This window comes from Orcinus orca, chromosome 17 (assembly GCF_937001465.1).
Source record: "Orcinus orca chromosome 17, mOrcOrc1.1, whole genome shotgun sequence".
NCBI lineage: Eukaryota > Metazoa > Chordata > Mammalia > Artiodactyla > Delphinidae > Orcinus > Orcinus orca.
The window spans coordinates 87,353,336-87,368,366 of record NC_064575.1 but is presented as its reverse complement, the minus strand read 5'-3'; the positions used below and the strand labels follow the sequence as shown (position 1 = coordinate 87,368,366).

Here is a 15,031-nt window from a genome sequence, read left to right as displayed (position 1 = left end):
CTTCGTTGCTGCCCACGGGCTTTCTCTAGTTGCGGCAAGCCAGGGCTACTCTCCACTGCGGTGCGCAGGCTTCTCGTTGCAGTGGCTTCTCTTGTTGTGGAGCACAGGCTCTAGGCACGCAGGCTTCAGTAGTTGTGGCGCACGGGCTTAGTTGCTCCGCGGCATGTGGGATCTTCCCGGACCAGGGCTGGAACCCGTGTCCCCGGCATTGGCAGGCGGATTCTCAACCACTGTGCCACCAGGGAAGCCCCTGCCTCCATCCTTTTGCAAGAAGTATTAGCGTTTGGTATGTCTAAGTCCCTCCAAGGTAACCATTTCCTGGATGTCACAAGACATCACAGGTCAAATCAAGCACATGTTGACCCCGTTGGCACAAATCTCTTTCCAAACACTTCAGTCAAAGACTACCTTAGAAGCTCCCTTGCTTGGTGGAGGGACTGCTTGGGTTCCGAGCCCATTATTTTCCAAGGGTCCTGGTTGGGGTTTGAGGGAGCCCTGTCTTCTCAAACCAAGTTCTGAGTGAATTAAAAAGTAAAACTTATATCTCAATAATGCTGTTACCACCAAAAAAGAAAAGAAAAGAAAAGCTGATGGGACTTGAAAATATTCTTACTACAGAAAAAGCAGTTTGGTGACAACATGCCTGGTTGCCATTCAGTATGCTTCCTAATCAGAAACTCCAGAAAGACCTTTAACCACCAGATTCAGGCAGGGAGGGGCTTCTGGGTCTTCACTGTGAAGCAGAATGCAGGTCCCCTGAGCTGAGAAGTCCCAGAGGAGGGGAGGGAGAGGCAGGCACCACGGGCACGCACATTGGTGCCATTCTAGCTCGTGATCTCCTGGTGTTTCTGGGATAGCATTTGTCAGTCTGCTTTCCCCAAGGGCTGCCGGCCCTGGCACCTGTCACAGGCCCCAGGAGTGTCCTGTGTGGCAAGGGAGTGAGAGTTCCCTCCTCGGATCTTCCTCGGCCCCCGGGGCTTCTCACGCTGGCATGTCCCTCAGCGACCGCCGTTTTTAACACTGTCCCCAGCGAGGCCTTTGGGAAGCTAGAGGCAGCAGCACAGTGGGTGCTGAGATGGCCACTGGGAGGATCGTGGGAGAACTGGCTCCGTCCTGTCCCCCATCTCGTGCCGTCACAGCCCTGCCTCGGGCCAGCTCCACCTGCTGAGTGTCCTTGATGGACATTGCTCTGAGCAGGCCGTCCTCCAGGACAGTCCTGTCTCCTGGTGATGTCAGTTCAGCGGCTCTGTCTCCGAGATTTAAAAAAATGTCCTTGGCACCCCCTGCTCCGCCCACTCAGCCTACAGAGCCCCTGACCTGACTGTAGAAACATCCCCTGGCGTTCTCTGCCACCCTCACTGACACCTGAAAGCCCTGTCTTATCCCCCAGGAAGCAGTCTTCTGGACACGCACGCAGTGCTCACGCATCTCCCTAGCAGCCCCCTTCCCACCCACCACGGTCCTAGGTGTGGTCCTGCCTCGATTCCACCTCCAATGGCCTCTGGACACTCCAGGGAGGGCGGGGCTGGGGTGGCAGTGGGCTCTGACCTCGTGTGCCCCTCACAGGGGCCCTCGGACTGGAGCCGGCCTTCTCTCCAGCCACACGGTTGGCCTGGGCACCTTTTGTGCCACCTGCTGGTGGCTTCTCAGCCACGGGCATTCAGGGGCCTCCCTGCTCCAGTGAAGCGCCTTCAGGGCGGCAATTGCTCTGCAGTTTCAAGTGTGTTTAACACACTCACTTTGGTTCTGTTTTTTCAGGATGTGAAAACACGGAGCGGGACCAGAGCAGAGCCTTGAGTCTGAGGCCGCTCACTTCACAGGAAGCACCAACGGCTCTGAGGAAAACGCCAGCCGAGTGGAGTGACCAGGGAAGCTGCGAGCCCGAGGAGAGCTTCTGTCTGAGTCCCAGCCACGCCGGCCCCCCTGAAGGCCGGGCCTTGAGTCAGGGCATGCCTGTCGCTCAGCGACCAGCCGTTCCTGGCGGGGAGAGACCCTACCGGTGCGTGGAGTGCGGGAAGTGCTTTGGGCGGAGCTCCCACCTCCTCCAGCACCAGAGAACCCACACCGGGGAGAGGCCCTACGTGTGCGGCGTGTGCGGCAAGGCCTTCAGCCAGAGCTCGGTCCTCAGCAAGCACAGGAGGATCCACACGGGCGAGAAGCCCTACGCGTGTCACGAGTGTGGAAAGGCCTTTCGAGTGAGCTCAGATCTGGCTCAGCATCACAAGATCCACACGGGGGAGAAGCCACATGAGTGTCTCGAGTGTCGCAAGGCCTTCACACAGCTCTCCCACCTGCTCCAGCACCAGCGCATCCACACCGGGGAGAGGCCCTACGTGTGCGGCGTGTGCGGGAAGGCCTTCAACCACAGCACTGTGCTGCGCAGCCACCGGCGGGTGCACACCGGGGAGAAGCCGCACGCATGCGCGGAGTGTGGCCGCGCCTTCAGCGTGAAGAGGACGCTGCTCCAGCACCAGCGGGTCCACACCGGGGAGAAGCCCTACGCCTGCGGCGAGTGTGGCCGCGCCTTCAGCGACCGCTCCGTCCTCATCCAGCACCACAGCGTGCACACAGGCGAGAAGCCCTATGAGTGCAGCGAGTGCGGCAAGGCCTTCCGGCACCGCTCCACCCTCCTGAACCACGAACGTATCCACACCGAGGAGAAGCCCTATGGCTGCTACGCATGCGGCAAGGCCTTCGTGCAGCACTCCCACCTGACCCAGCACCAGCGGGTCCACACCGGCGAAAAGCCCTACGTGTGCAGCGAGTGTGGCCACGCCTTCAGTGCCCGCAGGTCCCTGGTCCAGCACCAGCGGGTCCACACGGGTGAGAGGCCATTCCGCTGTGCACAGTGCGACAAGGCCTTCAGCCTGAAGGCCACGCTGATCGTGCACCTGAGGACCCACACAGGCGAGAGGCCCTATGAGTGTAGCCGCTGCGGCAAGGCCTTCAGCCAGTACTCGGTGCTCGTGCAGCACCAACGCATCCACACAGGCGAGAGGCCCTATGAATGTGGGGAGTGCGGCCGCGCCTTTAACCAGCACGGCCACCTGATCCAGCACCAGAAGGTACACAGGAAGCTGTGACCTTGGCCGCACGCGAACCTGCACTTGGGAACTTGGGCACCCGGCCCCAGGAAGCCTCCAGTCCAAGGGAGGTGCCCGTCAGCGTCACCAAGTATCACTGAGAAGGGAAGCACTGACATGTCTCTGGAAGAACTTCAGAGGATGCCTCATTTTTTTCTCTCAACTTCTTGAGGTTACACTGCAGAGTAATTACACAATTGTAGAGAATTTTGGTGAAGACAGTTACAATTCATTATTTAACGTTAGTTTATTAGAAGTGAGGAAGTAAAGGAAGTTACTGTCACAGTAAAACTTCCTCACACTCCAAATAGAGGGTTTTTTCTTAGAACATTATATGCCTTTTTCCTAAACTCAACAACTGTTCTGAGTATTGCACTTAAAATTAGAATGTTGGACGATATTTTCAGTATTCTGTTAAGCACTACAATACTGTGTGGATAAAATGACATAAAAAAGATTGTCACTAAGTGTCGTAATGTATTATGGCTGAAAATCCTGTGTGTGTGGAACCACTTGTTTTGTATGAAAACCGGGTGGCAGGGGGGTGGGGGGGCGGGACTCTAAAGATTAATTAGTGAGAAATTATGTAAATTTAGAAAACCCTTCATCTACTCCTTTAACTTTTCAAGATCAGAAGGGAGGTCCTAACTTACTTATTAGTGAAGATTCAACTCAAAAATGGATCTTTTCCTCAAAACCTGTGCACAGAAATCATGGGATGTCTTGGGCTTCTGGGCCCATGTAGGCCTAGGAGACCTCTTCACACTCAGAGCCCAGACCTTACAGCTGCTACACCACGTGGGTGCCTCTTTATACACTATGGTGTTTCCCAAAAATAGTGTTACTAAAAAGACAGTTCTTCGGCACATACTTTTTTTTTTTTTTTTTTTTTTGCGGTATGCGGGCCTCTCACTGCTGCGGCCTCTCCTGCTGCGGAGCACAGGCTCCGGATGCACAGGCTCAGCGGCCATGGCTCATGGGCCCAGCCGCTCTGTGGCATGTGGGATCCTCCCGGACCGGGGCACGAACCCGTGTCCCCTGCATCGGCAGGCGGACTCCCAACCACTGCGCCACCAGGGAAGCCCCTGGCACATACTTTTAAAACAAAATTCTCAAATAGCTTTTTGTTTAATCTTTCTGATATTTCTTTTGCTATGACTGAGGGTTTTCTTTCATTTTTACTCCTAGTTCCAAGAGAGTCTAGTATTCATTGTCGTATACTGTAATCTAGTTTATTCATAATTTTCAAAAGTTTCTTCTCTCTGTTGAGAACATATCAGTTTCTCAGGAAAAATCAAGGACCAGAGTGTTGGTCACTTTTTTTTTGGCTGTGTTGTGTCTTCGTTGCTGCACGTGTGCTTTTCTCTAGTTCTGGTGTGCGGGCTTCTCATTGCAGAGCACAGGCACCAGGCGCACGGCCTTCATTAGTTGTGGCACACGGGCTCAGCAGCTGTAGTTCTTGGGCTCTATAGCACAGGTTCAGTAGTTGTGGCGCACGGGCTTCGTTGCTCCACAGCATGTGGGATCTTCCCAGACCAGGGCTCGAACCCTTGTCCCCTGCATTGGCAGGTGGATTCTTAACCACTGTGCCACCAGGGAAGTCCTAGAGTGTTGATCCTTAGGTCCACAGCAATCACTGATGCAGGTGAAAGCTTGTTTTCCCCTCTCTGCAGGCACTGCTGAGAGGAGCTTACATCACTCAGGTGTAACATGAGAGAGGAACTGAGATCACAGGGAAGCTACCAAACTTTTTGACTCAGTCCATGACTGGCATCTGACTCCCAGTGCTACTCAGCTGAGCCCACCACTACTCAGGACACAATTCCTAATCGTGTGGAAGTCAGAGTAAGAAACAGTCATGTTCCAAGACAATGCTGCCCACTCTCACCACCTCTATTCAACATAGTACTGGAAGTCCTCGCCACAGCAATCAGACAAGAAAAAGAAATAAAAGTCATCCAAATTGGAAGGGAAGAGGTAAAGTTGCCATCATTTGCAGATGATCTGAATACTACTGGGTGGGCCAAAATGTTCATTCGGCTCTTTCTTTAAGATGGCTCAGTAGCACTTAATTGTCTTTAACTTCATTAAAAACAATTTCGTTAGCCTGTATGTGACAGCTGTCATATCAGCATGCATTTAAAAAAAGACGTATCAAAACTCTTGAATTTTAATATTGAAGATGGAAGAAAAAGAGCAACATTTTCAGCATATTATGCTTTATTATTTCAAAAAAGGTAAAAACACAACCTAAATGCAAAAAAAAGATTTGTGCAGTGTATGGAGAAGGTGCTGTGACGGACCGAACGTGTCAAAAGTGGTTTGCAAAGTCGTACTGGAGATTTCTCGCTGGATGATGCTCTGTGGTCGGGTAGACCAGTTGAAGTTGATAGCGATCAAACAGAGAACATTAATTGAGAGCAGTCAATATTATACCACACAGGAGATAGCCAACGTACTCAAAATATCCAGATCAAGCGTTGAAAATCACTTGCACCAGCTTGGTTATGTTCATCACTTTGATGTTTGCATTCCACATAAGCAGAGAAAAACTTCTTGACTGTATTTCCCATGCAATTCTCTACTTAAACATAATGAAAATGTTCCATTTTTAAAACAAATTGTGATGGGTGATTGAAAAGTGGATACTGTACAATAATGTGAAATGGAAGAGATCGTGGGGCAAGAGAAATGCACCATCACCAGCCACACCAAAGGCCAGTCTTCATCCAAAGAAGGTGATGTTGTGTATATGGATTGGAAGGGAGTCCTCTATTATGAGCTCCTTCCGGAAAACCAAACGATTAATTCCAACAAGTACTGATCCCAATTAGACCAAATGAAAGCAGCACTCATTGAAAAGCATCTGGAATTAGTGAACAGAAAACGCATAATCTTCCATCAGGATAATGCAAGACCACTAGTTTCTTTGATGACCAGGCAAAAACTACTACAACTTGGCTGGGAAGTTCTGATTCATCCGCCATATTCACCAGACATTGCACCTTTGGATTTCCATTTATTTAGGTCTTTACAAAATTCTCTTAATGGAAAAAATTTCAACTCCCTGGAAGACTGTAAAAGGCACCCGGAACAGTTCTTTGCTCAAAAAGTTTTGTGGGAGCTTCCCTGGTGGCGCAGTGGTTAAGAATCCGCCTGCCAATGCAGGGGACACGGTTCAAGCCCTGGTCCGGGAAGGTCCTGCATGCCGCGGAGCAACTAGGCCCGTGCACCACAACTGGTGAGCCTGTGCTCTAGAGCCCGGGAGCCACTACTGAGCCTGCATTCCACAACCACTGAAGCCCACACGCCTAGAGCCCGTGCTCTGCAACAAGAGAAGCCACCACAATGAGAAGCCTGCACACCACAACAAAGAGTAGCCCCTGCTCGCCGCAACTAGAGAAAGCCCACATGCAGCAACAAAGACCCAACACAGCCAAAGGTAAATAAATTAAATAAATAAATATTTTAAAAAAAAAGTTTTGGGAAGATGGAATTATGAAGTTGCCTGAAAAATGGCGGAAGGTAGAACAAAAGAGTGAATACGTTGTTCAATAAAATTCTTGGTGAAAATTAAAAGTGTGTCTTTTATTTTTACTTAAAAGCCAAAGGCACTTTTTCACCAACTAAATATGTAGAAGACCCTAAAGACTCCACACGAAAACTTCTAGAACTGATAATCCTAAAATTCATATGGAACTATAAAATACCCAGAATTGCCAAAGAAATCCTGAGGAAAAAGAACAAGGCAGGGGACTTCCCTGGTGGCGCAGTGGTTAAGAATCCGTCTGCCAATGCAGGGGACACAAGTTCCAGCAATGAAGACCCAATGCAGCCAAAAATAAATTAATAAATAAATTTATAAAAAAGAATAAAGCAGGAAGCATAACCGTCCCAGATTTGAGACAATACTATTGGGTTGGCCAAAAAGTTCGTTCGGGTTTTTCTGTAACATCTTATGGAAAAACCTGAACTTTTTGGCCAACTCAGTACAAAGCTACAGTAATCAAAACTGTGGTATTGGCACAAAAACCAACATATGAGTCAATGGAACAGAATAGCCCAGAAACAGGCCCACACACCCATGGTCAATTAATCTTTGGCAAAGGAGGCAAGAATATACAATGGTAAAAGAAAAAAAAACAGTCTCTTCAGCAAGTGGTGTTGGGAAAGTTGGATGCATGTATATCAATGAAGTTAGAACACTCTCACCATAAACAAACTCAAAATGGCTTAAAGTCTTAAACATAAGACATGACACCATAAAACTCATGGGAGAGTACATAGGCAAAACATTGCCTGACAAATCGTACCTGAGGCAGTCAGTCTCCCAAGGAAATAGAAATAAAAACAAAAATAAACAAATGGGACCTAATCAAACTTACAAACTTTTGCACAGCAAAGGAAACCATAAGCAAAACAAAAAGACAATGTACAGAGTGGGAGAAAATGTTTACAAACAAATGACAAGGGCTTAATTTCTAAAATGTACAAACAGCTCATACAACTCAACAACAACAAAAAAAACAACCCAGTTAAAAAGTGGGCAGAAAAACCTAAACAAATATTTCTTCAAAGAGGAAATACAGATGGCCAACAGCCACGTGATAAAATGCACAACATTGCCAATTATTAGAGAAATGCAAATCAAAACTACAATGAGGTACCACCTCACACCAGTCAGAATGGCCATCATTAAAAAGTCTACAAATAACAAATACTGGAGAGGGTGTGGAGAAAAGGGAACCCTCCTACACTGCTGGTGGGAATGTAAACTGGTACAACCACTATGGAGAACAGCATGGAGATTCCTCAGAAAACTAAACATAGAACTATCATATCCAGCAATCCTACTCCTGGGAATATATACAGACAAAACTAATCTAAAAAGATACATGCACCCCTATGCTCATAGCAGCACTATTCACAATAGCCAAAACATGGAAGCAACCTAAATGTCCATTGACAGATGAATGGATAAAGATGGGGTCTATTTATATACAATGGAATACTATTCTGCCATAAAAAAGAACAAAATAATGCCATTAGCAGCAGCAATAGATGCAACTAGAGATTATCATACTAAGTGAAGTAAGTCATAAAGAAAAAGACAAATACCATATGATATCACTTATATGTAGAATCTAAAATATGACACAAATGAACCTATTTTTGAAACAGAATCTTGGACATAGAGAACAGACTATTGGTTGCCAAGGGGGAGGGGGTTGGGGAGGGATGAAGTGGGAGGTTGAGGTTAGCAGATGGAAGCTTTTATATATAATGTTAATGTTTAATGGATAAACAAGGACTACTGTATAGCACAGAGAATTATATTCAATATCATATGATAAACCATAATGGAAAAGAATATTTTAGAAAAGAATATATACATATATATATACATATATATGTATAACTGAATCACATTGCTGCACAGCAGAAATTAACACAACATTGTTAATCAACTATATTTCAATTAAAAATATATATTGTTTTTTTAAAAAGGGAAGAAAAAGGTAATGCTCTGTTGGAAAAAAAAAAGAAATGGTCATGTTGTAGTCAAGATGAAAATAAGAGGTCAGGTAGTTTCAATGTACAGGGATGTTTTTTTGGAAACATCACAGGACAACTTGAGTTACACAGTGCAAATCATTCTGATTGCTAAATCTTCCAAGTAAGTTAGGGTTTTCGGGGAAATCATTGCAAAATGTATAGTTTGCTTTCCCACCTTGCCAAAGGAAGCGCACTTACTCTGTCATTCTTGCTCTCAGCTGCACTGACCTGGGTGGCGAGCTGTAGCACCCCTCTCCCTGGGAAGGAGCCTGGAACATGCATTTTTGCCACTTGCCTTTCCAAGAAGCAGGAGTAGCACGTGACCTGCTGGGACCTAAGGGCAGTCTGCCCTTTTTGGAAGTCCCATCAGAGGTTGGAATGACCTTTGGGGTCCCCCTCACTCTGGTGACACCATTCTCAGCCATTATCTCCCACCTCTGACTTGTCAGCAGCATTCACACTTACTTTGGATTTTTTCTTTTTTAGTTCGAAGTCTTTATATTTTATGTATTTAAATCTTTCTCTTTATATTATTTCTCCTTACAGTTACCAAAAATCTGATGCTTAGTTCTCTTCAAATTTTCTATTATTTGGAAAATATTTTAGACCACCTAGAATTTGGTGTACTGTGTATAATCTGACATTTTCCAATAAAAAAGCAATGCCTGGAACCCACATTTACGCGTGGAGGAAGATCAGTGACTTTGGCTTAAGGGTCTCCTACACATCAGAGGCCGTTGCACACGAGTGGGCAATCCAACCAGGAGAGCCTGAGAAAGGCTCATGGGTGCCCATTCCAAACAAAACCGTGCCTCCCCTGCCAGTCGATCAGTGAAGGCTATGCTGTGATATGCAGAGCTGTAAAGGGATAGGAAAATGCATTGCCGGTGACAATACAGTCCACCTGCGTCGGGTATGGGGACACAATAGCGTGACCGTCTCCTCTGGAGGAAGATGACTGCGCACCAGGACGTGGCTGGCAGGTGCCAGGCAGCCCAGAGGCTCCCTGAGGGGCAGCGGCGCTCCTGGACCACAGGTCTGGAAGCTTAGTGCACTGAAGTCCACTCGTGCACAGAGAGGCTGGAGGTGGAGGCCCAGGAGTCGGACTTGCCCGGGGGCAGAGGAAAGTCAGAGGAGCGGTGGTGGGGACAGCACTGGGGTCTCGTCTCTGGCCCATCTGGATAAGTTTGGGGAACACTTTTAGTTTCATGTGTAAAAGTTCCTGAGCTGAGAAGCGCCAGTGAGATGGTGTGCATTTCAGGGTCCCCAAGACTGCCCTCACCTCTGACACCACTCACAGGTTTCAGGCTCCCCAAGATCACTCTCAGGTTCAATAACTTGCTACATGGACACAAAGAACTCACCTTGAAAGCTGATATAACATGGTTACAGTGTGTTACAGGGAAAAGACACAGATTCAAATCAGCCAAGAGGCTGCATGGGGCAGAATCCAGGGAAAGTTCCAGAAGTGGAGCTTCCGTTGTCCTCTCCCTGCAGAGTCACAGGCAGCATTACTTTCCTGACACTGGTGTGGGACACAGTGCACGGGTATGGCAACAGGGAAGCTCACCTGAGCCTTGGCATCCAGAGCTCTTACTGGGGCCGGTGACAGCTGGCTGCCTACATGACCAACCTCAGGCTCCAGCCCCTCCAGAGGTCGAGCTGATGCCGTGCAGCCCAAGGACTCCACCATAGGTCATTGTTGGTGTAGACCACCTCGCATGGCCCAAGGCTGCAGGTAAACAAAGATAACTCTTCTCAGGCAGGACATTCCAACCATCCAGGAGCCCAGGACAGAGGCCAGCCCTCTCCTGAGGTGAGGGTAGTCTTTTCTGCAAAGGTGATTAAGAGTGGGTTGGAGGGACTTCCCTGGTGGTGCACTGGTTAAGAATCCGCCTGCCAATGCAGGGGACACTGGTTCTATCCCTGGTCCAGGAAGATCCCACATGCCACGGAGCAACTAAGCCTGTGCGCCACAACTACTGACCTCGTGCGCCACAACTACTGAGCTCGTGCGCCACAACTACTGAAGCTCGCGTGCCTAGAGCCCGTGCTCCACAAGAGAAGCCACGACAATGAGAAGCCCGCGCACCATTATGAAGAGTAGCCCCACTCTCCACAACTAGAGAAAGACCGCACACAGCAATGAAGACCCAACGCAGCCAAAAAAAAAAGAGTGGGTTGGAGCCCAGACCTGCCTGCAACTACTGTGACCTCAGGCCAATCACTTCCCTTTGTGAGCCTGGGGTTCTGTCACAGGGTCAGTGTGGAATTAAGTCACTGCAGGAAGACCAGCCCAGGCCTCAGTCCGTGTGGTCCACGTGCTGAGTTTGCGGGACTCTGGACAGGTGCAACCACCACAGGGGTTAAGGGGAGCCACTCACCCCCACGAGGAGGCGTCCGAACACTCTACAACCCCAGGGGACCCCGAGACCCACGTAGGAAACTGGGACAGATTGGGGCAGGCGATTCCCCAGGCAAGCATGAGAGGCCTCACGGCCCCCTCCAGCCACTCCAGCCACTCCAGGAGAGCAGAGAGGCCATTCACCCGGGGGGCACCCATGGACTGGCTCAACCCAAGGACAGGGCTGGGAGGGCCCAGGTCCAGCTCCCAGCAGCCCTGTGGCTCAGATGTGATGTCCTGTCTGGATCTTTGCCCCAAGGGTGTGCACAGGGCCAGGCACAAAACCTAGTACGTGAGCACCAAACATGCACGCGTGAGCATGACCTCACCTGGCCTCCCCATGACCTTCAGGGTGGCTGCCATGACCTCTTTACTCGGGGACGCTTGAGCCTCCCCTAACAGGCCAGGGTCCTCACTGTCTGATTGTCTGACCCCAACTGCTCATCTGACTCACTGCTAGCTGCCCAGAGCTGTTAACAATTAATATCTAACAAGCAGCCTGTGGTCTGGGATGATGTCACCCGCAAACGCAGGCTGACAAATTGGTTCCTGATCTCGTGAGCTGAGGAGACAACAGGACACAGCACAGGAGTGAGCTGACCAGGTGCCCAGGGGCGGCCGCCCAAGACGGCCCAGTGCCAACATCCAGAACCAGTGGGTCCCTCTGCCCGTGCTCCCTCCCCATCCCAAGACCGGCTGGATGCTTGGCCCCTGTGAAAATGTGTCACCAGCTCGTGTGACCAGCCCTATTAAGCCAAAACCAAACAGCCAGGAAAACCTGTCAGACTGTGTCCTCTGGTTCCGCACGATGAAAACGACAGCGTACCTTTCTTTTTCCAGGTACGCTTCACCATTAAATATGTTTCTTCAGACTGCACTGCCCCTCTGCCCCTCCCTGCCTCTCCAGCCTACTCCCCAACCCAGGTCTTTGGGGCTCCCTTCAAGTAGGCCACAGTCCCTCGGGTGCCACTGGCTCAGGGGACATCCATGCCAGTGGAAGGGACCCCCCCCGCCCAGAGCAGGGGTTCTTAGACAACCCAACAAAAGATCATCTGGGCCACAAGCAGTGACAGGGCGGAGGGTCCCATTTAAACCCAAACACAGAAATGCTGTTTCCTGAGTAATCAGTCAGTTAGTGAAGCACTGGCCACGGTCGTGCCCGTTTAATCTGCAAGCAGAGGTTAAAAGCACAACGTCCATGCAGGAAGGTGGAGTGGAAATCAGACTGTGCTCTGCTCAACTTTGCACCCTGACAGGCAGGCAGGCAGAGTTTTCCAGGGATTCAGTGCTGGTGACATTATGTATTGGGCACAACCACTCTGGAAAGCATTTGCATACTTACATCAGTGTCCTTTAAAACGTTTATCCTGTTCCTAGGAATGTGTGCTAAAGACACAATTTAAAAGAAAAAGTTAAAGGCCTGAAGTAGGCACTGTGGAATAATATATGTCCAAATGATAAGTTTTATAAAACTAAAATGTTAATTAGGTAGACATTTTGTTACTGTTACAAAGGCAGTTATCAGGGAGTGATGTCCTGGAAGGTGGCAGAGTAGGAAGCTCCAGGACTCTGTCCCTCCACCTAAAGGACCACTGAGCTGGCAGGAACTCTAAAGTAACTATTCTGGAACTCAAGTCTAGTCAGACGCTTGCAGCATCCAGGAGAGAGCTTGACGAAGAGGGTAGGGAATTTCAGCAAATTCCAGTGAATCCACAGCTGGCCGGCACCTAGCACACCCATCACCTGGCCCGTGGCACACAGCCATGTGGATGCTGGCCTGCGTTTCTGACACAGCTTTGCTGGAGGAAGGACAGGCAATAAGGCCACCATCCTCCAAGCACGAGAACTGTGTTCTGCCGGTTGATTGCTGCTTTTGACCACTGCGGGGCTGGCACAGGTTTGGCTGTCATTGTTTTTGTTTTGTTTTGTTTTTTATAAATTTATTTATTTTTGGCTGCACTGGGTCTTCGTTGCTGCACACTGTCTTTCTCTAGTTGTGGTGAGTGGGGGCTACTCTTTGTTGCGGCGCACGGGTTTCTCATTGCAGTGGCTTCTCTCGTTGGGGAGCACGGGCTCCAGGCGCATGGGCTTCAGCAGTTGTGGCTCACAGGCTCCAGAGCACAGGCTCAGCAGCTGTGGCGCACAGGCCCAGCTGCTCCACGGCATGTGGGATCCTCCTGGACCAGGGCTCGAACCCGTGTCCCCTGCGTTGGCAGGCAGACTCCCAACCACTGTGCCACCAGGGAAGCCCATTGGCTGTCATTGTTTTAAACACTGGTTTCAAATGGGTAAAAGTGGCTTCCAGGGGGAATTAAAAAGATACTTGTTTCTTCCCCTTTTGGGAACTAGATATTTAAGGAAATCTTTGTTAGGTCACTGGCTGACCACATGGAAAGTTAAACAGAAACTTCAGGGATTACACTTTGAAAAAGTAAGGAAAAGTCACAGGTGGCTCCAACCCTCAACAAGCAAGATGCAGCAACCCCAAGGGGTGGGGGACTTACAATACAGAGTTGGCATCAAATGATGCTCAGAATGTACCAAGCAGAAACTGTGGGACTGAAATGTACAATACTGAAATGAAAAACTCACTGGAGGGTTCAAGAGCAGATCTGAGCAGCAGAGGGAAGATCAATGAACTTGAAGATAAGACAACTGGTTTTTTGGTTTTTGGCTTTTTTTTTCTTTTTTCTGTTGTGGTTGTTCTACTTTGTTGCAGTTGTTTCAACTATATGTGTATATATATATTTTTTTTTTTTTTTTTTTTTTTTTTTTTGCAGTACGCGGGCCTCTCACTGTTGTGGCCTCTCCCGTTCTGGAGCACAGTCTGCGGACGCACAGGCTCAGCGGCCATGGCTCACGGGCCCAGCCACTCGTGGCATGTGGGATCTTCCCAGACCGGGGCGCAAACCCGTGTCCCCTGCATTGGCAGGCGGACTCTCAACCACTGCACCACCAGGGAAGCCCTCAACTATATTTTTATTTTCCCTAATTCTATCTTTCTAATTTTTATTTTTTATTCTTTGTTATTGTACTGCTCCTTTATTTCTTTTCTTTTCTTTTTTTCTTTGCCGTGCCACACAGCTTGCGGGATCTTGGTGCCCAGGTCGGGCCCAAGCTCCTGTGGTGGGAGCTCCGAGTCCAAACTGCTGGACTAACAGAGTACCTCAGACCCCAGGGAATATCAATCACAGTGAGGCCTCCCGGAGGTCTTCATCTCGGTACCAAGACCCGGCTCTACCCAACTGCCTGCAAACTCCAGGGCTGGATGCCTCAGGCCAAACAACCAGTAAGACAGGAACACAGCCCCATCCCTCAAAAAACAAACAAACAAACAAAAATATGTTACAGACGAAGGAGAAAGGTAAAAACCTACAAGGCCAAATAAATGAAAACGAAATAGGCAACCTACCTGCAAAATAATTCAGAGTAATGAGAGTAAAGATGATCCAAAATAACAGGAACAGAATGGAGAAAATACAAGAAACGTTTAACAAGGATCTATAAGAACTAAAGAGCAAACAAACAGTGATGAACAACACAATTACTGAAATTATAAATACTCTAGAAGGGGCTTCCCTGGTGGTGCAATGGTTGAGAATCTGGCTGCCAATGCATGGGACACGGGTTTGAGCCCTGGTCCGGGAAGATCCCACATGCCGCGGAGCAACTAAGTCTGTGTGCCACAACTACTGAGCCTGTGCTCTAGAGCCCGTGAGCCACAACTACTGAGCCCGCGTGCTGCAACTACTGAACCCCGCGCGCCTAGAGCCCATGCTCCATGAGAAAAGCCACTGCAGTGAGAAGCACCGCGCACTGCAACGAGAGTAGCCCCCGCTCACCGCAACTAGAGAAAGCCCGTGTGCAGCAACAAAAACCCAACACAGCCAAAAATAAAATTAAAAAAATATATTACAAAAAATATATTAAAGGGCTTCCCTGGTGGTGCAGTGGTTGATAGTCCGCCTGTCGATGCAGGGGACACGGG

General features: G+C 49.1%; 1 protein-coding gene and 1 long non-coding RNA gene across 7 annotated transcripts in view; one reads left to right on the top strand and one right to left on the bottom strand.

Moving 5' to 3' along the window:
* ZNF250 (zinc finger protein 250) overlaps positions 1 to 7,801 on the top strand; it is a 22,201-nt gene extending 14,400 nt beyond the window's left edge. For all 6 annotated transcript variants that reach the window (XM_033419706.2, XM_033419704.2, XM_033419702.2 and 3 more), the window contains one exon: positions 1,759 to 7,801. In XM_033419706.2, the coding sequence (XP_033275597.1) occupies positions 1,759 to 3,083 (1,325 nt within the window). In that variant the 3' untranslated portion in view covers positions 3,084 to 7,801. The remainder of the gene's footprint in view (positions 1 to 1,758) is intronic.
* LOC125961785 (uncharacterized) lies at positions 5,251 to 15,031 on the bottom strand. The gene is made up of 2 exons (XR_007472798.1): positions 10,210 to 15,031; positions 5,251 to 9,816 (listed from the first exon to the last, which is right to left on the bottom strand). It is a non-coding gene; the product is annotated as an uncharacterized LOC125961785 (long non-coding RNA).